The sequence below is a fragment of the Nothoprocta perdicaria genome, unplaced genomic scaffold, assembly GCF_003342845.1.
Source record: "Nothoprocta perdicaria isolate Ctin4 unplaced genomic scaffold, notPer1 scaffold_196, whole genome shotgun sequence".
Taxonomy (NCBI): domain Eukaryota; kingdom Metazoa; phylum Chordata; class Aves; order Tinamiformes; family Tinamidae; genus Nothoprocta; species Nothoprocta perdicaria.
In genome coordinates, this window is record NW_020455160.1 from 3,769 (window position 1) to 26,730 (window position 22,962).

General features: G+C 54.2%; 2 protein-coding genes across 2 annotated transcripts; one reads left to right on the forward strand and one right to left on the reverse strand.

The window, feature by feature from the left end:
- Positions 1-2,667: 2,667 nt before the first annotated feature.
- Positions 2,668-16,158, reverse strand: LOC112945671 (sacsin-like). The gene is given in 7 exon segments (XM_026037314.1): positions 2,668-12,191; positions 12,793-12,881; positions 13,149-14,481; positions 14,833-14,979; positions 15,364-15,469; positions 15,695-15,782; positions 16,136-16,158. Coding segments are annotated over 7 exon segments (11,310 nt in total).
- A 3,764-nt stretch (positions 16,159-19,922) lies between these two features.
- Positions 19,923-22,085, forward strand: LOC112945672 (leukocyte immunoglobulin-like receptor subfamily A member 4). The gene is made up of 4 exons (XM_026037315.1): positions 19,923-19,953; positions 20,283-20,558; positions 20,763-21,047; positions 21,799-22,085. Exons 1-4 carry the CDS (start codon positions 19,923-19,925, stop codon positions 21,921-21,923), a joined length of 717 nt encoding a protein of 238 aa, XP_025893100.1. The 3' UTR covers positions 21,924-22,085.
- Positions 22,086-22,962: the final 877 nt, after the last annotated feature.

Sequence of the window (22,962 nt, forward strand, 5' to 3'; positions counted from 1 at the left end):
CTCTTTAAGCTAAGCAGAAGGTTCAGCATTTTTAGAGATGCCCAGATGGTGTCGCCTGTGGATACCTGATTTTGAATTAATGGCCAAACTGTTGCATGAGGCTGGCAAAGGATCAGGAGAGTTACTTCAGTGGATGTCAGAATGCCAGCAGGGGCTTGATGAACTAAAGATTGCTTCTGCCTTAGGTCTTCCAAACCTGACTAAATCTTTTGAACTTCTTTTTGTGCATGAGAGGGGACATCAGGTGCTGTTGTACTGGTAATACAAGAGGCAAGAAATTTGACTTTGGGGCAGAAGATTTCTGTTTATGTGCTGCATGCTGTTGTGCTGGTACTAGAAGAGCAAGTTTAGTAACATTTAGTAGCATTCGAATAGGGCATTACCTGTACTGTAGCTGGTCAATGCAATTATGGAGAGGAGGAAAACAAGAGAGTTATTGAAATGTTCTGAAGGGCACTGGATGGTACTGGATATCATGATGATGAAGCATTGAAGGCGCTGCCACCTACTTGGTCTGGAGTCTGTGCCTTGGGGCAGAAATCCCTAATATCCCTTTTGCTGTGCATGCTGAAGAAGCGCCACAACAGCTGGACACTGGTTTGTATTAAACCATGTGAGTAAGAATTCCCAGGACTAAGGAGGTGGTGTTACTTGAAAATTGCCAAAGATCTGACTGGACAAATTTGTCAAGAAAAGCCTATAAAGGCTCAAAAATATAATGTATTTGTCATTACAGAAGAAAAAAAAAAAAAAAGGGAAAGTGATCTTTTTCTTTCAATACTAGATTTCAAAAACACCTACGGAAACTTTGACCTGCAGTAGATATTTTTTTTTTCTGTTAGAGAAATGGGCTAACAGTGGAGAAAGGCTCCTTCTCTTTTAGAAATGAATATTTTCCTAGGTACCATAGGCAGAGGCAGTCAATATCTGCATACCAAAATGGACTGACATACAACAAGATGTATTTGCAATGTCCACTGGTAATATCAGACATTGACTGTATTTGCAATGTCCACTGGTAATATCAGACATTGACTGTAATGGGGAAAAGGCATGTTGCAGGGAAAGAAAATAAAGCTAAAGGAAAGAGGAAGAAAACAGAAAGGCAGCACCATGCCCAATGAGCAGCAGCAGTGCTTTCAGGGAAGTGTCCTCTCACACAAATCCTTTCTGTTGTAGCAGCAAGTTCCTCCAAACACTTCTTCTATATAATAACTGCGTATTTCTTCTCAGGCCTATTTAAATGCCATGTTAGACGCTCCTCTTATTCTTCTAAACGCAGCATGCCTTGATTCAGCTAGAAGGACTCTAGACAGCAGGTGACTAAGGCACCAGAACACCCTCACTGCTCCAACTCCCGGAGTCTCTGCCCACAAACGGCAGCCAAAGGCAGAACTCCAGCAGGTGGGGAACCTCCCCACCTCCCACAGGCCAGAGGAGGACCCAGGCATCCCAGAACCCTGACCTCCCCTGCCGCCCAACTGAAGCAATTACCAAGGCCCGCAGCATTGCAGCATCTCCTTCCTCTCCAAGCCCCAGTCTGGTAGAGGCACGCTGGTGCAAGAGCACCTGCCTGCCTGCCAGGGCCCCAGCAGGGACCAGCACCTGGCTTCCTGGCCAGGCTTCACTGGAAGCCACCACCCAGACACTTGTCTTCCTTCCAGGAGGAGCCAATCCCACAGCTGTTGCAGTCACTCCACCATTACAGTCCCTGGAGGCACATCCATCCCTTCCATAGGCTGATAGCCCCCCTGAGTTCATCGCCTTTATGCAGCCACTCTTCAATCTAGGAGTGTACAACAGCAAAGAGAAACCAGCAACAGCAGCACACTCCATCCTGCCAGTTCTAGTTCCCTCAGGGCAGCACTGACCGCCAGCACAGCAGTGTGACTTGACCCTGCACACCTTGACCCAGGGCATTGTCCAGCCTCCCCAAGAGCTGCCCCTGCGGCCTCGTGGTAGCATTCACCCAGCTGCTGGGGACATGCCAAAGTGCCACAGCAAGACCCCAGGCCAAAACAACGGCCTCCTTGCCACATATTACAGTGCCATGACCCTTGTTTAAGGCCTGTGCCATGCCAATGACCCCACCCTGACCTCCTCTTGCCGCATCACCCCCTCATGCTCCTTGACCACCCATGCCCCTCTGACACTCTCCATGGCCTCTTTGGCCCCTGGCTCTCCCAACTGCTCATGCTTTCAGATCGCTCTACATTCCCTGACCCCACTGTTAATGCAACAAAGTACAAAAGTAATGCAAGCTTTGCTATTGCAGTTGATTTTCCGCCTCTCAAAACATGCCAAGAGCCCGTATCTTTCCACAGCTTTTAGTTGCCCAAATTATACATCTACCCCCAAACTCCCTCCCACAGCACAGTCTCACTGCAGGAGATGGATAGTCTGGATGATCCGATGGTAAGTCCATGGTGAGTTCATGACAGTTCATAGTCGGTATCTAGTATGCTTGTGGTGGTTCCACAGTGCAGCTGCCAGTGCCTTCTCCATAGGGACATCCTCACACCTGGTCCACATGGTCCTGTAGCCTCCCCAGTGCTCCTTATGTCTGCTTCAGCATTTCTTTCTCAGCTGGAACATGGAAGTCTCACTGAGTGTGAGGATGCAGGATGGTAGTGCAGGTACTGAGTGGCTTTGCCATCCACTTCATAGTCATGTAGCCCTCGCTCTCTCCAGGCCCGCCTCTGGCTCCAGCACCCTGACCTCCTATGGCTCTGCTGCAGCACCTGCAAGGGCCACATCATTTTCCTCCAGGACACTGGCCACATCCTGAGGCTCCTGAGACACCAACATCTCCCGCAGCACAGACAAAGAAGGTGTTGATAGCTGCCCTCCCAGAAGCTCATTAATCTCTCGCACCAGTGTTTCCAGGACTCTCAGCTGGTACCGGTCCAGCCTCATCTCTGCATGCTGCAAATAGATAAGCCGTTGGGCACCAGCGTGCCTCACGTGGACGGTTTGCGGCTGGGAGCTGCCCTCTATCTTTGTACCACGGTGGACCAGCACAGTACGGATGCTCTCACAGCAGTGCACTTCCAACTGTTCTCCTGCAAAGCTACTGGGGCCCTCCGTTCTGATCATCCCCTTGCGGCCCTGCCACTGGAGCAGGGCCTCCAAGCCCCTCTGAAACCATGGGGATACCAGGAGGGACTGCAGACGCTTTTGCTCAGGGCAGTGGGGACTATAGCGGCACGGCTGCAGGCTACTCTCCTCCAGATGTTTCTCTAGCACCTCTGAGAGCGCTCGTGGCCGCATGTGCTGGGGCAGCATTTGCAGGAGGTGCCAGCCATTGACTCCAGTCTTGGGCAGGTCAGCCATGAAAGTAAAGGTCTTCTCCAAAGTCCTGGAGATTTTGGAGGACACACAGTCATTGAAGAAGAGCTTGTGGGATGACTCTAGGTTGTTTGCAGTGGTCAGCAGGTACAACTCAGCCACAGCAGAAAAATCAGGGGACTCTCTTGTCTCCTGAAGCAGCTGGAAGAAGTGCCATGTGGCCTGCAAGACTGTCTTCCTCTGGGTTTCATGAAGGGTCCCATTGGCATGGCTCTCCTGGTAGATTTTGGCCAGGACACTAGTATAATGAGCCAGCGTAGGTCGTGAGACCACCCCAAGGTGCTGCAGAAGGTTTCCATAGAAGGCTATGAGAGGGTCAGGCATGAAGAGATATGGGTAAAAGTCAGCCTCATCTGGGAGTGATGTTACTACTTGCTGTGGTTGGGCCATGTCTCCCATCTTGGTCAGCACCACAGGCAGCTGTGCAAGCCTTCCCACATCTACTTCCTTCAGACGGCTCTGCAAAAAGTTGTACATCTTCTGGAGAACCCTGGCCCGTGTGGCGACTTGCTCTGGTGTCTGGCAAGCTGCCATGCACACCTGTTCCAAGTTGGCCTGCACCAGGGCAGTGGGTATCTCTACAAAGACTCCTGCAGCCTTCAGCTTTTCCAGATTCTCCTCAGAAAAGTATGGCGGCAGGATGGTGGCTGATGTCCACAGGAGCTCACTCAAATCTTGGTGGTCATGACAAACACTGTCCTTCAGGGTCACAGGCTGTCTGCAGTCTGCAAAGGGAGGGTGGAGCTTGCTCAAGTTCTTGGGCACTTCCAGGGGAGATAGGAAGTGAATGGAGGCAATTTGCTTCAAAAAATCCTCTTGCAATGGGTTGTCCAGCAGAATAACAAGTTGGTTGACCATCTCATTCTGTCTCTGAAGCAGATGAGTCTGACCCTTGGTCTGGGTTGCTTCATGCTCGATCTTATGGGCCAGTACCAGAAAATCCTCCTCAGAGAGACTCTTGCGGACACCTACCTGTAAGAGGAAGGAACTGGCAGCTCTCATATTGGCCCTCAGTGCCTTGAAGAAGGACTCAGGCACAAAGCGGTGCTGCAGCTGCAGCGTGCAGAGGGAGGGCAAGTTGTCATAGAAGTAGGATGCCTTATGCAGCATGCCATTTGAGTCAGGTATGAAGGCCACAGTCTTGAAGGCTGTCACAGTGGCCTCCTTGAAGTCATCCTCATAGGCATGTTGCACTGTTAAGAACAGATTCACTGCACTCACAAGCTGTGGCGCTGTGAGCTGAGGCAGCCGAGGCAGCACCACAGTCGTGAAGAGCTGCTGGACATCTGTTTCTCCCCATCCTAAACATTTGGCCAGCTGCTTGTGGAGATGGTCATTTTCGAGCAACAGCAGGTCCTTTTCAAGGCTGTACAAGGCTTTGCTATCAGAAGTCAGTAATGGGAAGTGGTTGTTGAAAATCAACACCTTGCGGTAGGATGCCACAGCTACACGGCCTCCATCATACTTCTGGAATAGAGGCAGGTGTCGGAGATGCTCCAGCGCCTGCCTATCCAGCCTTTCCTCAATAATGAAGTTCAGCAGCACAGTCATCTCCCATGGTTTTAGATCCTTCCAGCAGAGATCAGCAATTGTGTTGGCTAGTAGGGCCAGCACAGCCTTGGGATTTGTGATTTGCAGTGTCCGTGGCTGGAGGCAGTGGGAGGCAAATGCAAAGGGCAGCAGGGATTTACGGAGCACAGGGATGCCCAGCTTATGCAGCACTTTGGCCACCTCCATGTTACAATCATAGAGAACATTGGGGAGGGAGGAGAGTGACACCAGGCATGTTGAACCTCTTCCATGCCTTTGCACAGGTAGCAGCACTGCATTTTGAAGATTGTGTATGAACATGTGCATGGCCGCGTCCAACATCTCCTCATTAGCCTTTGTGGCCTGATAGACCACAGTATCAAAGAAATACCACAGTCTCTTCAGCCACTCCTGCCCATTTGCAGCCTCATGTTCCAGTGCCTCCTGGATGAATGGTATTACTTCTGGCAGTCCAAGGCTCTGCACAAATGCAGATGGAGCCTTTGCACCCACAAGGCTGTTGGCAAATCTGTGGCTTTGCTTGGGGAAGAGGTCGGCAAAGGAGCTGCATAAGACTGGCTGATGGGTGCTGAGGGCACGTAGGTAGCCATCTTGCATGGCCAGCAAAGGAAGGCCCTCCAACTCTGTTGTGACCTCTGGGTCAGACATTGTGGGCTCCAGGCAGCTCTGCAGCAGGAGGGAGCAGCTCTCTGGTGTCCTCAAGGGCGTCTCAGAAAGCAGGCAGGGTAAGGGGAGAGCCAGAGCCCTGAGGAAGCACCGGAGAGATGCTGGCTGCAAAGCCACAGCTGCCACATTAGATGCCTTGAGCTCCTGGTAGATCTGCCACAGGTGGGTAAATGCTGGCACCAAGTTCATGCCCAAGTGCTGCAGCACATCCCGGTAAGCCGGGTTAGGCTCACTCTCAAGGAAGTATGGTTCTTTCAGCACATCTCTGCCACCTGGAGATGCCCAGGCCAATGTCACCATGCTGTCAGTTTTTTTCACATGGCACACAGGCATCAGTGGCAGGCACTGGTGAGTAATGAACCTGTAGATGCCTCTTATCAGGTTATGCCAGATGGGTGGCACATTCTCTGTCACAGTAGGGAAGAACCGAAGGTAGCAGTGGGTCAGGCACTGCTGGCAGTTCTTTAAGGATTTGAACTGGAGCTGTTCAGGTCCCAGGGCTTCCCATTGCTTGGCAAGGAAGCTGTAGTAGACTTGGACCACCAGGCACCGGAGCAAGAAGTCATTCCAGGCTGCTTCAGTGCTGCCTGGGTCTTGGCGGATATTGCGTCGGGCTGCATCCACGGAGAAGTTGGCATTGATGTGCACAGGCAGCCCCGTGGTCAGTGGCAGTGGGAGAGTGCAGAAAACCTTGCCCGTGGGATTGTTCAAGACCTGCGGATTTAGGCAGGCAGCCACAGCTCCATATGGCAGCCTCCCAGGCATCGGAGACTCCTCAGACCCCTCTTGAACTCCAATTTGGGCAGTCACCCTCCACTCTGCACTGGCAATGGACCGACTGGTTTTGATCTTCATGATGTAGGAGACAGAGATGGGGCCATCCCCATCCACACTTTGGCTTAGCCTGGCTTGGAAACCCCGTCTCAGCTCCGCATCTTTCTTTTCAAGCTCTATGTCCACCTGTAGCCTCCTGACCAATGGCCCCCCATCCAGGGGAATTTCAGAGAAGATTACAGTGTGCAGGTGCCGGAGGAAAAGAAGCAAGTTACCATCTTCCTTAGTCAGTGTTTTCTGCATGTCCACAAGGTCTTGGTCCCGCACAACCATGCTAGACACTCTAGAGATGTCAGCCCCAGATGCGGTGCGGAGGGGCAGCCGAAAAAGGACGCCCTGGCTCAGATCAAAAAGGGAAGGCAGGAAGGTGTCATAGACATCTGAGAAAGCGCTCTTAAACTCAGGGTTGACAGCAAACATGCCACCGGGCCTCTCAGCTGTGGCTCCAGGCACGTAGCTGAGATGGGGATCAAAGATGCACAGGGCACTGTCTCCAGTAAGAAAGGCTGGGCAATCAGTAAGGTGGTAGACAGTGTTGAAGCCAAGGCCAAATTTGCCTGTAACATCCTGCCGGCCCTGCTTGCCACCCACTCCCAGACGTTGGATGCCTGCGATGTCTTCTTGCTGGAGGGGACGGTCATTGTAGACGCAGAGAGCAGGGCCTTGCAGGGTGTTCCAGGCCTCACTGAAGGTGGAACTTACTGGGTGCTGCCGGCGGTCCCACACAAAGTGAACAGTTCCTGCGCCAGCATCATCTGCATTTTGGAGCAGCTCCATCACCACATCACGAGCAGATACTGAGTACTCGGCCAAGATATTTTTGAGCCGTGTGGGCAGGTCTTCTTGGGCACCGAAAGGCTGTGCCCAGAGGCCACCAGCCACATGTGTTGCCAGCAGCTGGCTCCTCTCCAGGGCCCGGTGGCGTGTGGTTGGCACCCCACAGCGCAGGGCTGTGGCCCGGGACAGATTTTCATGGCACAGCATGGCAGCTTTGTCCACTGGCAGCCATGGGGTGTCATTGAAGTAGAGCTTGTCACGTGGACGCAAAATGCCCTCATGGTCAGGCAGAAAGAGTTGCTGGGTCTGATAGGCATCTGGCTCTTTGTCATCTGTTATCAAGCCACAGGTTATTAGCCGCAAGGCCAGGTCCAGGTCTGGGGCAGGTAGGGGCTCTCCATCATGCTTCTCCGCCAGGATGTGGAGCACCTGGGCATAATCATTCCAGGTGAACGTGTGGCGCAGCTTCACACACTCCCAGAGTTGTCTGTAGGGCCGATACTGCATTGGGAGCTGGTGAAGATAAGGGACAGCTTCAAATGTCAGAGTCTCTGCCACTGCTGTGACTGGCACGAAGTAAGAGTCGACCAAGATGAAAGGATCCCCTTGGGCCACTGCAGTAGTCACCTCATCCCAACTGGAACGGTCTCTCTTGAGCAGTGAGTCCAGATAGGCATAGCAGCAGCAGGTAGTGTCCTGGAGGCTTGCAGCAGGGAAGGCGTTGGAAGTCTGGCTCAAGGCCTGCAGCTGCCCAAGGACTGCAGCTACTGGTGGCTGCCGGTCCAACCCCAAGAAGGATGTAATCTCTTCAGTGATGCTGAAGTTCTTTCCCAGCATTTTAGGAGCCAAGATAGGATGAACAAGCCCGACTAGTGAGGCATGGTGGTGATGGTAGAGCTGGGCAGCTGGAAGCAGGACATGTTCACCAGTGGGCAGTGTTCCAGGCAGGAATGGCACAGACTGGAAGGCAGCCTGGATGGGGTTGCTCACCCTTTGCTCCACTGCATCCCGAAGTATTTCAAGGATGCAGGCAGCCTTCTGGCATCCTAGGGCATGGTCCTGAGTCCAGATATGCTTCACTGTCTTTGCCTGCTCCAGTAGCTCTGGCAGGGCTAACATGTCCCGAACCATGCCCAGCTGCTCCAGCCGACCCAGTATCTCTGGAGACAGGAATGCATTCCCAAAGGGGAAGCGCCCATCCTCAGCATTGTATAAAGCGGCTGCACGACCTCTGGGATGCACTAGGTGACTAATGAGCTGCAGGTGTCCATGAGGGGTGGCAGGAATACAAGGCACTGTCTGCAGCACCTTGTCTACCTCATCATGGAGCATATCTAGTGCGTGGAGAAGCAGTGGATCCCGGTCAGCCACAGAGAGGTCTTCCAAGTTTGGCAGCACAAGCTCACAGTAAAACCGTGGCCAGTCATAGGTGCCAGCAGCCACTGCTTCCCCAAGGCCCCTCTGCACGTGCTCTGGCAACATTACAGCCAACAGAGGATGGGACAAGGTGGTGGCAAAGACACGTTCTGCTATGGCCCCTAGCTTGGGGTGCCTGGCCACAGCTTGGTGCAGGAAGCGGGCATCCTGCAGCGAGCACCACGAGCAGCCATCAGAGAAGAGCCTGGGGCCATTCCTGGCTGCCACAGCCTGATAAAAACCAGACACTGCCTCAGTAAAGGGATAATGGGCAGTGTTGATGTCTGGCCAAAAGATATGATATTCATAATTCTTCAACTCACCTGCCTCATGCAGGGTGCGAAGGTGGGTCAGTGCCTGAAGCCAGGCAGTTGGCACAGCATCCCGAAGCAGTGCCTGGTTCCACTTGCCATGCTCTGCTGTGTTCCGCAGCCCTTTGCGGTTTGAGAGGATGCTGAATGCCCCATGCACATGGATAGGCAGCCCTGAGGCCACTGGTAGGGGCAAGTGGCAGAAAACCTGTCCTTCCTCAGCACCCATGCGTGGCACCCACTTGCTGTCTGCAGTGAGGTCAAGGGGAAGGGCCACACCAGCCACAGCGGGCATACTCTGGAGCCCTGCCTTTGTCCTCTGGTGAAAGAGCTCCAGGGATTCTCCAACTCCCTGGCACACCAGTACTAGGTAATGCCGGGTGGTCTTGGAAGTGTTTTCATGGACTGTGATCTGCTCAATGGCTGCCCAGCTTGAGGAATCTCCAGGGGCCCCCGAGTCTTGGATCTTCTTTTGCTGCAGAGTGGCCAGACACACAACATCCTCAGGTGAGCTGGCTATATCTGTCAGCATTTCCAGGGATATCTCCTTCACCCTCTTCAGGAAAAGCAGCAGGAGCCGACTAGAGCCAATGAAAACATTGCCAAGGGACTGGATACGCTCTGAGCTAAAGGCCTCTGAGCATATCTGTGATGTCATGGCTTCCTCTTCAGTGCGGAAAGGCAGGCGGAAAAGTGTCCCTGGAAAGGCTCCTTGCTCAGGTAAATGGCACCCAAAGATACCCTGATAGGGGCGGAACTGCTCAGCAAAGGCATGGAGGATGCGAGGATGAGTGGAGAAGTCTAGGCGGATGCCAGGGCTGCCAGTCCTGGGGATGTGGTTGCCCAGATGGGTGCCATTAGGGTCAAAGATGAGCAGGGTGGTCCCACTCAACACAGCTGGCACGTCTGTGATGCGGTAGACACAGCTGAAACCCAGCCCAAAGCATCCAATCCGTCCTGTCTGGTGCTCCTTTGTAGCTGCCCCGACCCGAGTGATGTTACAGAAGTCATCCTCTGTGAAAAGGGCATTATTGTAGGCCCAGAGGGCTGGGCCATGACAGGCAGCCATGCCTGGGTCTAGCAGCCCGGTGATGGCCTTTCTGCAGTGTCGGAGGTCCAGGAGGAAGCGACAGATTGTGGCTCCAGCATCTTCTGCATTCTGAACCATCTCTGTGAAGAGGTCACGCTCCTCGCTATACTCACGAAGGATGTTGCGGAGCCGCAAGGTAATGGGCTCCAAAGGTCCACATGCTACGAACGGCTCTGGCCCCAGCACCCGGGTGCTGAGCAACTCTGAGCCAAAGAATATAGCAGTGCTGGATGGTACTGCCCCATGCACCACCTCTTGCATGTCCTCCTCTGCCTCCAGCTCCATGTCCAGGTACACAGCAGAGCCAGCTGGACGAAGGGCAAAGCCAGAGCCTTCTGGGACCCTCACAGGCACCGGCACTGTGCTGTCAGCCTGGTAGCCTCGGTTCTTGAGCCACTCTAGGACCGCCAAAGCCACCTGCAACTCTGCTTCTGTACCAGCACCAGAACTGCGGGCATCTATGTTCTGTCCCAAGTAATGCAGGGCTGTAACTGCCCTATCCTCACTCACCCTTGCCTTTACCCCCCAAGCCCTGAAGAGACAGCTGTAGGGCAGAAAGTCTGGGGGCACACGGGATACTAATGATGCCAGATCCAGCTCCTCAGGGTATTCCAGCACAGCATCACCTGGCCTGACGAACCCAACCCCAGTCCACACTACAGCATCTTCTCGGGCAGTCCCAAAGGTCTCCAGATCTTCTTGCATGTGCTGGTAGACAGCCTGGAGTGCAGGAACAAGCTTAGCTGTATCCCTGCACCCTGCCAGGCATGTCAGCTGCTCCCAAACCTTCTCTGGTGGTGGGGACTGATGCAGCCCCAACTTCTCCTCTGCCTCTGGTGTGAAGACACCTGTTAGAGGCATTGCAAGCCCCACCAGTCTCGTGTATTGGGTGGACCGTAGCTGTTCTGGAGGCAGGAAGGGCTGCTCAGGCTTTCCAGTGCACTCTGAACAGGGTACCCATGGCAGAGCACAGAGCTGCCTAAGTTCCATTGGGCTGAAGTTAGCCAGTGCCTTGGGATGATTGCAGACTTCGATCAGTGCCTTAGCCCTGTCCAGAGCCATCCCATCACCCCCACTCACAGTTTTTGCAGCCTCTAGGATATCTGAAGCCACCAGACATCCCTTGCCATGCCGCAAGCCTAGGACTCTCAAGGCATGGAGGATAGGTGGACTGCAGAAGGAAGGAGGGGGGAAGTGTTCAGGACCTAGTAGCACCTGCAAGGTACTCTCACAGGGGTCGTAAAGGTCTCGTGGTTGCACAGGGCCTCTTGGGGTCTCCAAGAAGGCCAGGTTGCTGCAGGCCTGCAGGAGCGTGGGGCTCTGCGCAAAAAGGGTGTCGCCATGCCGCAGCACCCAGAGCAGCAGCCCCTGCGCCTCAGCTGCCCGCCCTGCATATGTGCCCTGAGCCACAGCTCTGACGCCCTCCAGTGCCACACAGGCAGCACTAACAAAGGACTGCTGGAGCCGTCCCAGGAGACGCCGGTCAGCTTCATCCCGGCACCACAACACAGCCTTTGGCAGGATCACATCTCTGGGCAGCTCCAGCTCTGACTGTAGTGTTGGGGTGTCATTGGCAGGTACCAGTCCCATGGGCTGTGGGGTGGCCAGGCAGGGCAGTGGCATGAAGAGAGGCAGAGTGGCCAACAAGTCTCTCTCTGTTTTTTCCAGGGATGGGACATCTGCCAGGTAGAGTCGGAGGGTATCCACAACTACAGTGGTCAGCGAGGCCAGGCGGGAGGCCACATCTGCAGTCTCCCGTTTACCCAAGGCTCGCAGGGCATTGAGAGGGGATGGGGGTAGGATGTAGCGGGACAGAGTGCGGTGCCATATGCCTGGGGGCACCACAGAGCAACCCAGGGCTTCCAGGATGGGAGCCACATTGGATGGCAAACATTGGTCCTCCCATGACTGGAAGATAAGGCCAGACTGGGGTATGAGTTGGGCTAGACGGATGGTAGGAGCACCCAGTACGGACAGGGGGACCAGGGGAAGCCCCTCCACAGGGCCCAGGTCTTCCATGTGGTTGGCTAGGAAGAGCCACAGGGCTGGAAGCCACGAAGCTGGGGGCTGGGGAGGACCTTGGGCCGGGCACCAAGACACTAGGCTTGAGGACTGTGATGTCCAGGTTGGGGGCAGAGCTGACCGTAGGGTTCGGGCCGTCATAGCAGGGTCCAGCAGAACCAGGTTAGGGAAGAGACCTGTGGTGGGGGGAAGGAACAGAGATTTGAATGGGGGATCTGGAATTAGGGAGACATGAGATGTACAGGAAAGGATTTGAGATGTGGAGAGGATGAGTGAATCTCACAGAGGGAGTGAAGAAACCCAAGCTCTGGTGGGACATAGGGTACCTCGGTAGGAGAAACAGGGGGATATCAGGTTGGTGGGGACAGAGGAGATCTAAGAGGGCAAGGGGGAAGACGGGTGTCCCGAACCGGGGAGCAGGGAGGTCCTCAGATGGGGAAACACAAGGAGGCTTTGAATCTGACATGGGACAGAGATGATGGGGGGACATGCAAGAGACATCTTAGGACACCTCACTGATGGAGGTACAGGAAGACCTGGGAAGGGACAGAGCAGCCCAGGACCTGGGCCCAGGCCCAGGACAGGGGAACCTGGGATCTGAGAATGCATCCCAGATTGTGGGGAGAGTAGAACTCCTGATGTGCAGTGCTGTGGAATGGATGGGGAGGATCCCAGATGTATCAGGGGGTTCAAGGAGCTATTGTTTGACGGATGATTTGGGGGCCCAAATGGGGATCAGGGGACCCTAGGCAAATACAGGAATTCTTGCTCTCTCACCTGCCTTGGCGATGTCCCGCAGGAGGTTGTCTAGGGCTGGCTCCAGGTTAGAGGGCAGGAAGGACCCAGACAAGCCAGGCAGGAGTACCCTGTGGGAGCAAACGAAAGATGTTGACGGGGTACAAAGGTAAGAGGGGGCAGGGAACTTCTCAGACAGCCAGGTTCAGTTCCCACTCAATTAGACTAGGGGGAAAGGAGCAGGGGCAATGAGGTGCTCAGATGTCTAGGCTCAACCGTCCCACATATGTTCTGTCAGGCTATGTCCCAGCCCACTCAAGTACTTGGGTTCCCCACCTGTTCAAAAAGGACTGGGAGCAGGACAAGGATCTGGATACCTGGCTGCTCTGCTAGCTCACCTGGGGCAGTCCGATGTGTCCACGTAGACAGTGTCCGCTGCACTGCCAAAAGCCACAAAGGTACCATCAGCACGAGGCAGGAGTGGGAGGTCCTGAAGCTTGGCATAGTTTCTGTCCCCAGCCACATAGCGCAGCAGGCACAGACGGTCTGAGGCCAGGAACTCCATATCCCTATGGCTCCTCAGTACTTCTCGCACACGGTCTGCTGAGGCCTCCTGCAGGCCCTTGGCCAGTCCCAGTGCCAGCACCCTCTGGACATGGGCTGGGACGACAGCCACTGGCTCCCCAGCTGCCACTAGGAAGGCCTGGACGACCTGCTGTGTATCCGTGTCCTCCATTTCCTCCATCAGCAGAACAGCCTCTGTAGCCTTCAGCAACCCTGGGGCCCCCTCAGTGGCTGGCACCAGGGTGCAGGCAGCTGCCAGCTCCCGGCAGACATTGGCCACTACTCCGTGGATACGGCCATGGCCTGGAGTGCACTTGGGATCTGGCCAGATGCTATAGGGGTCAGCACCAGGCAGAGCTGCAGCCACAGCTGCCATGTGGCCATAGATCTGTGGCAGGAGGTTGAGAAGCAGCAGAGCGTTCCAGCTGGCATCTTCATCACTTTCCCCATCCTCAGAAGGCCAGCGGAGATGGCGGCGATCATCGGAGAGGGCAAAGGGGGCACTGACATGCGCAGGTAGCCCTGTGGCCATCTCCTCAGTGGCTGGCAGTGGTAGGAAGCAGCAGAGCCGCCCTTGGCAGGGGCCATTGAGGGGGTGTGCCAGGCTCAGCTCAGGACTGCACCCTATCCGCCCACCCAGCTCCACAGCCACCCCTGACGTGGCTCTGCCTGTGGCCACCAGCCACTCTGGCCCATCCCGAACTCCATCCCTGCACAGGGCCACCTGGCTCCACGTCAGGCTCAGCCCTGTGGCTTCTGCTGGCCCTAGGACAGGGAGAGGCTGGGAGGATGCTGCTAGGGTACCCATGAAGGTATGGGCCCCATCAGGTGACACATGATGCAGAGCTAAATGTCGGACATGGCGAAGGAAGAGAAGGGCGAGGGGGGCTTCAGCAAGGAAGGTCTGGAAGAGTCCATGGAGGGACCCAGGACTGGAGACGCTCACAGCAATGCCTGAGGGTTGCCGTCGGAGAGGGAAGCGGAAGAGAGTGCCCTGGACAGAGTCACGGCTCTGCCCCACAGTCTCCAGTCCAGCCCAGAAGGGTTCGAAGAGGCCAGGCAGATCCTGGGCTGCAGAGATGTCCCAGCGAGCACCAGCACCTGGCAGCACTTGGCATTCAGGGTCCAGCACCCCCAGAGCTGGGGGGCTCAGTACTCCTGGCAGGTCTGGGGACATGGGCATTATCAGGTCATGGGACCAACACAGTCCGCACAGTCCGCTTAGTGCCTCCTAGCCCACCAACGCCCTGAATGCCAACCCAAAAACCAACAAGTTCAACCCTCCATGCCTCCCCTGATACCCATGTTAATCTCCGTACCCTAGTTCTGCCTTTATTCAGTCCTCCAGGCTGCCCAACCCTCCCAGTTCCTAGTTTTGCCAGGTTCACCCATTTCAGACCCATCCAGAGTTACCCAATGACTCCCAGTGGGTCACCCTGTGCTCCCAGAGCAATCCCATACCTCCCATGCCTTCAGTGCAATCTCAGGCCCCCAGGTCAGACCCCCAACACTGCTTACCAGTAAGGTGGTAGACGGAGGTGAAGCCCAGACCGAAGCGCCCCACTTTGCCGGGGTCCCCTCGCTTATGGGACACCCCTGGGCGCATGAGCCCAGTCCAGTCCCGGGGGGACAACGGAGCATTGTTATAGGCCAGGAGAGCCGGGCCTAGAGAGCCAGGGCATCAGGATTAGGGGGGAAGACTGGGGACATGTAGGAGGGCTGGAGAGGGAGGGCTTGGACCCACACTCCCCATCCCCGTAGTCCCATTCAACCCATCTCAATGCCCCAGTATCACCAAGTCCTTCCAGTGTCCACAATACCGCCACTTTTATTCCTTCCACGTCTCACAATTTCCTCTGATACCTCTTGATTTTACACCAATATTCCCCAATCCCACCCAGTGCCCCCCAGTACTTCCCAGTGCCCCCCAATCCCAATCCTCCCCAGTACCTCCAAATGCCTCCCCTTCCCTCTGATCCCCTGAATTCTCCCCCATTACCACCCACTTACCCACATCTCCCAGTCCCAATGTTCCACAGTGCCTCTCACCCTGGGTCCCCTCCAGTCCCCCTCCAGCGATGACATCAAACTCCCGCTCATCGGACACAAATACGACCTCGGTAGCGCCTGCATCATCTGCATTCTGCACCAGCTCCTGGAATTGAGGATCAGCACCTTGACATCTGGGTCCTCCCTAATCCCCAGGGAAAGCACCAAGCCTGCCCAGACACCTGGAACCTCTGTCTGCCCCAGGTGGGCAGGAGGGTCTAGGAATTAGTGTTGGGCAAGAACCACCCTCCCACCTCAAGCTCCTGGGTTCCTTGCCCATCAGAGAGCTCTGCAGTTGAGTGGGAATGGTCCCTGGTGTCCAGGGACTCACCTTGAGGATCTGCCCCCCATCAGGGTACTTCTCCAGGATGCTGTGTAAGTAGTCAAGGAAGATGGGTGCTTGCTGGCAGAAGGCTTCTCTGCAAAACAAGGAGATGGCCGGGGGAGGGTGGTGAGTGGGGAGCAGTCCCCATGGGTCCCTAGGACCCTCATGAGCCTCTTGGGAACCCTATGTCCTTGTGAGACCCCTCTATGCCTCCATCGCCCCTAGAATTCCCCCTAGTCCCACCAGCTCCTAATGGGACCTCCCAGAACCTTCAGCCCCATTCCTCACACAGAATCTAATGACCTCCTTGGCCCATCACACAATTCCAATGGACCTCAACAACCCGAGCTCCTCCCCAGTAACCCCTGAGCCCTCAGTAATCCTCATGAACCCTCACAAAATACAGTGCTCTTGCAAGCATCAAGGAAGCCCCACAGCCACACTCACGCTTTTGGTTGTCCGAGGGCCATGACAAAAAGCGCAGTAGGGTGCAGGGTAGTGCTCCCAGATGTCTAGATTCCTGTCCAGTTAGCGGATTTCATTCCGTGATTGAGACACTTAGGACTCTGTCCTGTTAGCTCCTCCTGCTTACTGTCTGTGGCTGCAATGCCTGGAACTTCCACCACGTGCTCCACAGGGACCCTCCCACTTCGGCAGTTTCGTTTCCTTCAGGCAGCGCCTGGGCTGCGTCAGTTTTCTAAACCCAAAACTGCAGTGCTGGGACGGAGGAGGGGCCATGGGGCCACCATAGGAGCCCAGCAGTGGGAATGAAGGGGGTGAGGGGGAGAGGGTTACAGCCATGGTGGGGAGCTTGGGCTGCATTCATCAATGCATCCCATGGGGAAAGTATAACAGCAGTATGGAGCAGGGCAACAGGGGAGAGAGCTGAGGGATGTGATTGCTGTACAGATGCAGGGGGAATGACTTAAGAGCAATGGAGTGGAGTGGACATGAGAGTGTTGCTATGGGGCTGGAGAGACATTGAGATTCTGGCTATGGACCAGAGTTATGTGGGATGTGGCTGTGGGGTGGAATTGCTATGGGCAGGGACATATGCCTGTGGGGTTTGGGGATGTGGAAACATGGCTGTGGGGTGGAATTGCTATGGGACAGTGAGACACTGTGATGTGGCTATGGCATGACGGGTATAGAAGACATGGCAGTGGACTGCCAGCTAAGGCCACAATCGGAATCATTAGAGGGCCATGTCCAGGGCCATCAGAAAGCCACCTCTCGGACCACTTAAGAACCAATCAGAGAAACTCATCCCCGCTTCAGCCCCATGGGCTATCCTAGGGGAGCATCACCCCATGGGACACCCATAGCTGTGAGTCAAGGAAAGCGGTTCTCTGGTGCATGGTATCTTGAGGATGGCTAATGCCTCAGAGTGGAGTATAGGATACACTATGGGATGCAGAGAATAATATTTGGGGATAACACTAGACTTATCATGCGATGTTTAGGGGTGGAACCAAAGGTGGAGAAAGAGAGGGATCCAGGTGATTTGAGGAGAAAAAAGCAAGGAAGAAAAAAGGGAAAAAAAAAAGGAGATAAAAAGGGTTGCTCACATGTAAACAGGGCTAGTCAGTGTGCTTGTCCAGCCATGTCCTACATTTGAATAGGTCAACTTTGTTAAATCAGTCCCATCTTCTTAAACTCCTTTCTTTCTAACTGCTTTTTTTTTTTTTTTTCCTGAATAAGGGACTCTCTACTCTGTGTGCACGTGCATGACGAGATCAGAGCGCAAGTAGATGGAAGAAGACTGCAGGTCTAGGGTCCAGCTCTCAGGGTGCCAGAGAGGCTCTGTAGGGAATACACGATCACTCACAGTATCAAGCAGTACTAGCTGCCTAGTAGGTGAAGTGGTTGGTAGCCATGTGTGCATGTGTATGTCTAAGTGTACAAACATATGTGTGTATATTTATATATATTACCCACTAATGGACCTTCTTGACCCAGTTGTCGGTGGTGGTGATGCTGTCAGTTTTCACATGAGTGCTCAGTGTTTCTGACTGTCATGTTCTGTGTGGCTAGACATGTATCCGAATTCATGTGTTCGTCTGCTAGGAACACATGCCCAACAGCTCTATTGTTGGGCCTGAGGACATGGAACTGTGGTAGCCTTGTCTCTATTGGAGCACAAGATTCAGCAGTGGTGATGAAGGTCTGAGCCAGCCCTCTGGACCTGGACACAGACGTAGGTCTCCAAGTTAGGGGACATGGGAAAAGGTTCTGCAGAAGATCAGGAGTCCAATATGCCCATTACTTGACCTCACTGCAACGCCACTGGCTCTATCATGGACAATATTAGCTGGACTGTAACTAATAAGGCAAGAAAGGGGGGTTGTCCTCCAGTGGACACTGGTGATGCCAGAGCAGGTTACTAGGCCCGGTTTGAGGCTTCCCAGTACAAAGAGATTAGCAGAGGCCACTAAGATGTGTATGCCTGGAGACAGAATATTAAATAAGATGCCAAGAGTTGGTCCAGCTTGGAGAGGGCAGAGGAGGGTTAGCAGAGAGAAAGGGCTACAAGAGGTGCCCTGAAAAGAGAAAGGCCATTCAGCACTCTGCTGCAAAATCTCTTCTACCCCATAATGTCTCCAAGGGAGAAGAAAAGTGTTTAAAACAAAAGGAAGAAACATGAAGTGTGGAGAAGATCTATGAACAACTACATACATTAGACTGCTGAGGGCCCTGAGGAAGTCCAACAACTGTTTCTCCCATCTGTCCTAGATTACTGCTAGAGCATGTACCTAGCGCTTGGGCACGAGGGTCTTGCTCCTGCTGACGCCAGTCATGATCATGGCTGGGCACAGCTGGAGGTGGGCAGGCCACTGTAAGTGTTGCAGTCTACAGTAACATAGGGCCATGGGAGCAAGCCCCACTGATGCCTCTTGGAGGATAAGCAATGGAACTGGGCCATGAATCTAAACAGCTACATGGTACACTATGAAAAGTTTCAAAATACATTGGGAGGCCTGGATCATTCATATCAGAGCTCTGTTTCAGTCATTAACCATGTCCTGTTGACAGATGTTATGCACTTCCCTATCTGATGTGTACCTACGTACTGCAGTGGCAGTATGTGGACTCAACAGTGTATGCACAGATCAGTTCAACATGTACTTGCACAACTAGTTAGCCAAGAGTCTAATATGCATACTGGTGCTATGCTGTTACCCAGCAGTACTTCTGCTAACATACACACATCTGCATAGCTATGACTTGCACAGGCTCTACTCAAAATCACTATATCCTCATAACCTTCTGCAGTGTTCCACAACACTCTGGTGGTGAGGACCCAGCAGGGTAGGCTTCAGGTGGATTTAAATTGACTCCAGTGCCAGCACTCTCCTCTCCATGCACTATTGCTCTGTTCCATAACATGAAAGATGGGCTCTATTAGTCGATACGACCTGGGGTATGGGCAGCAGCTCTGCACACATCTCTGATCCTCTCAACACACTCAAAGGATGATCACTCCTATCCTGTCTCAGCCCAGGGCCAAGCTGCCACTTACTCTACTCAGCAGCACTCCCCTATCTCTCCTCTTCCCTGCTCACCTCACTCCCACGTCACCCAAAGGGATGTACAGCCCTTCCACAGCTTAATCAACCCTTTGTTATTGCCAAAGGCAAAAGATGGCAGACAACAAACAAGGGTCATTGAGATTTGGCCTTATCAGAAGATGAGGCCAGGTGGGAGGAAATAGTCCCTGAAGGGGCAAAAAGGAAAGGAAAGCCAAGTTAGTTCCCTGATGTTCTGTTTCATAAGGCCACAAACCTCCCCCACAACCATGAGGAAGGAGCAGCCTGGACACTTCCCCAAGGCTGGACTCAGCGTCTTCTCCCGCCCCCTTGCACAACTAAACCCAGTTCACAAGGGCCAAGAGGAAGCCATTTTGCCAGCAAATGAGTCATTGAAAGAGAAACCAAAAGCCCTGAATGCTTTCACTCCTCAGCTCCATAGGAGCCTAAGACCAGGTCATCGTGGATGCACAGTCCTGAGAGGGTGACTGATTCTTCTGGGACCAGTTCAGCCATCCAAGCCCTACACCGAGTCTGCAGAAACACGAGCTGTGGCACAGGAAGTGGTTTGTGACAACAAGGACTTGCCAGTACACAGCAAGAAGCGACGCAGCTACTTGAGAACAGACTCAGTGTTTCCCCATCAACCCTTCTTCCTGAGGAAGTCCTGCTTGAGACAGAGTCACAGGGAGCTAAGAAGGACCGCGATGGCGCCCACGACCCACATCCTAACCTTTGGTGAGTGCTAGTGGCTGTATGGGCTCCCAGAGGGGACACGAGGTGCCTTGGGCCCCCAACAGAGATGTTACAGGGCAGGTAATTTCTCTTGCAGGTGCTTGGCTAGTGGTGCAGATCATGACCACCACAAGTGAGTATAATGAGGAGGGAGATGGGGAGCCTGAACACATCTCAAAACCTCTGTCTGCCTTCTGAGGCCCTCCCCAGCCCCACTGCACCAAACTCACCCTCGTGTGTAGATGGGACCTAGAAGTGGCTCCATGCTCACAGCAAAGCAACTGGGCTCCAGAGCACTCCATGTTTGTCTAGTATCATCTCTCTCACTGCAGGTGACCCCAGAGTAATCATCTACTTGCAGCCACCTGGGGTGACCCCACTGGGAGGCTCTGCCGTCATCCACTGTGAGTACCAGTGCAATGGTGGGACCTTTGTGCTGTACAGGAGTGGGGAAAAAATAAGCGCTCTGAAGCCGTATGGCAAAAGGGCTGAGTTCCTCATCTCCAACGTCACCCGAAGTTTCTCAGGTCCCTACACCTGCCATTGTATGCATGGAGACAATGGGACTATGCTGGCACGCAGTGACACCTTAGAGGTCCTGGTGGAAGGTAAGCGATGTGCCATGGCCATTTGAACACCCTCCATGATGGTGGAAGCACTAGGCATTTTGGCTTCCCTATCTGCATGTCAGGAAGGCTTTTTCCTCTTGTCCCTTCCTTGGAGAGATGGAGACCATCTCTGACTCAGCCTTAGTGAGGTGGTGGCATCACAGATACCCCACAAGGCTCTCAGCACCACATCTCTCCCCACAGAGCTCCAGGGCCCCAAACCTGTCCTTTCCATCCTGCCTGGACATGAGGTGACTGCAGGGTCTGACGTGCTACTCCGTTGCACCTTCTGGAATGACAGTGCCATCTGCTTCCTGTACCTGGAGGGCCGGCCTGGGACACTCTATCAATTCTCCGATAAGGAGGCCACTTTCCAACTCTCCCAGGTGGAGCAGGGCAATGCGGGCCGTTACATCTGCCAATGCTACATCAAACAGACCCCACCGGCATGGTCTAGCCTCAGTGAATTCTTGGAACTGGTCGTGAGAGGTGAGACACTACCCCACCTCATCCTACCCTCTTTTTCTTTATTAGCCTCTGCTACATCCTGGGGGAAGCTAGAAAAGAGGAAGTGGGGGAAAGAAAACTGGTAAAAGGTCCCAAGCTGAGGTTTGCAACTTCTTACAGATGTGTTTTAGGCTTGCAAGCCCCTCACAGACCCTATGGGCATGGTGTGCCTGAGACACGAGTGGCAATGGAGATTAGGGAAAGGGCATGGGGTCAAGTGTGAAGGATAAAGGGATTTGCTGCTGTATGATGGGACACCATAGGAGCACTGATGTCTGCACCCATCACTCCCAGGAGCAGCTGTACCTTTTATCAGAACTCATCAGCACTGTCTGGCTGGTGGTGGCAGGTGAAGGCAAGTTCCATGTTCCTGGCATCCTCCGTGGGTTCAACATCAGGACACACCGGAGAGGGTGACACGTCAGAGATTGGGAAGTAGGGGGAGTGACAGTGGGACAGGGATTGGGGAAAGGGAGACAGAGGCAGTTAGAAGATCTCGGGGGTCCCCTTTGCTCCCTATGAACTTTCCTCTATCCCCATTTAGCCCAGGGGACCCCAGTGGTATCCCATTGGTCCCATGAGTCTGTTCACCCCAGGACCCTGTTTGTCCCTGGTTTGTCGCCTGAGGCCACCTGCCTGCAGCCCTCTTGAGCTCTCTTTGTTCTGGGAGCTCTCCAAGATCTCCCCTTCTTTGCTTGGCACCCTAATGACTGTCCCTTCCTATGCTCTGCAGATTACACCTGGGGCAACACCGTGCGCCTGGCTCTGGGGGCTGGGATCCTAGTGCTGCTGGGGCTCATTGTGGCTGAAGCCATGCACAGCAACAGACCCACGTCCAGTCACCTGGGCCCCCTCTAGAATGGAAAACTCATCTCCAAATCATCAGGAGAGAAAACGGTGCTGCCACGAGCAGGCAGACTGGAGGCAGACTGCAGGCTCCATGCACGAGGAACTCCACATCACTAATGTCACTGGAGCTGGGACTGGGAAAGCAGGTGCTGGTCTCCTCTCCCATCTCCTGACAGTGCAATAAACAGCTTTCCCCACCCACTGCTTCCAGCAGCTGCCTTTGTGGGACAGGCAAGCTTGGGGGTGGATATCTGGCCCTCTACAGCCCAATTCCAGGCCAGAGCAAGGAGCCCCTTGCCCAGGGCTGGGGAGGCTGGTGGCACCAAAGGAGAGAACGAGGCCCAACCCAGAGCAGCCACAGGTGCAGCAATGTGCAGCAGCCTCAGCCCTGCAGAGCCCGCGGCCTCCGCTGGGCCCGGCCTCCCGGCCTCCGCCCGCGTGGCCTCCGCCTGCGCTGCCTCCCACAGCGCACCTGGCACGCCCTTCCCAGGGCCCTCCCCCTTTCTCCTAGAGACGCTGTCGATTGGCCAGCGGCAGCCTGGGGGCGGAGCCAGGCGGATGGCAGCATGGTGGGTGGAGCCACATGGAAGCTCCGCCCCCAGCCGCCATTTCACTGGCGGAGGTGGGGGCCTCTCCTGCGCTGCTGATCTGTCCCCGGCCGAGGAAGCGGCGTGGAGCTCCGAGCAGTCCCATTACTCACGTTTATTTATTGTTATCTTGAAACACTGACAAAACACACCACGTACCGATCTCCCTCTATATAAATTTGGTTTGTACAAACATAAATTTATATATAGAAGATCTTCTAATCTTTGTATACTCATGACAAAGTTCTGGAAGAGCTGCATGGGGTACGACAAGGATACTTCCATTAAGAAAAAACAAAGAGAAGGTGCAAATATAAAAAAAAAAAAAGTGCAAAATGAATGAAAGTGCAAAAAAGCTTTGTAACCACAAACACACTCCTTCCAAAATGCAGCTCCCCTTTCCTCTCAGCAGGCTGCAGCAGCCCCAGGCACCGGCGGCAGCGCAAGGTCAGAGCGGGGCC

What these genes read in the sequence shown, in the direction of transcription:
- LOC112945672 (XM_026037315.1), top strand. Translation starts at nt 19,923, where the DNA reads ATGGCGCCCACGACCCACATCCTAACCTTTG. An exon ending in GACCCACATCCTAACCTTTG is followed by an intron (nt 19,954 to 20,282) that starts GTGAGTGCTAGT and finishes CTCTCACTGCAG; the next exon opens with GTGACCCCAGAGTAATCATC. An exon ending in CTTAGAGGTCCTGGTGGAAG is followed by an intron (nt 20,559 to 20,762) that starts GTAAGCGATGTG and finishes CTCTCCCCACAG; the next exon opens with AGCTCCAGGGCCCCAAACCT.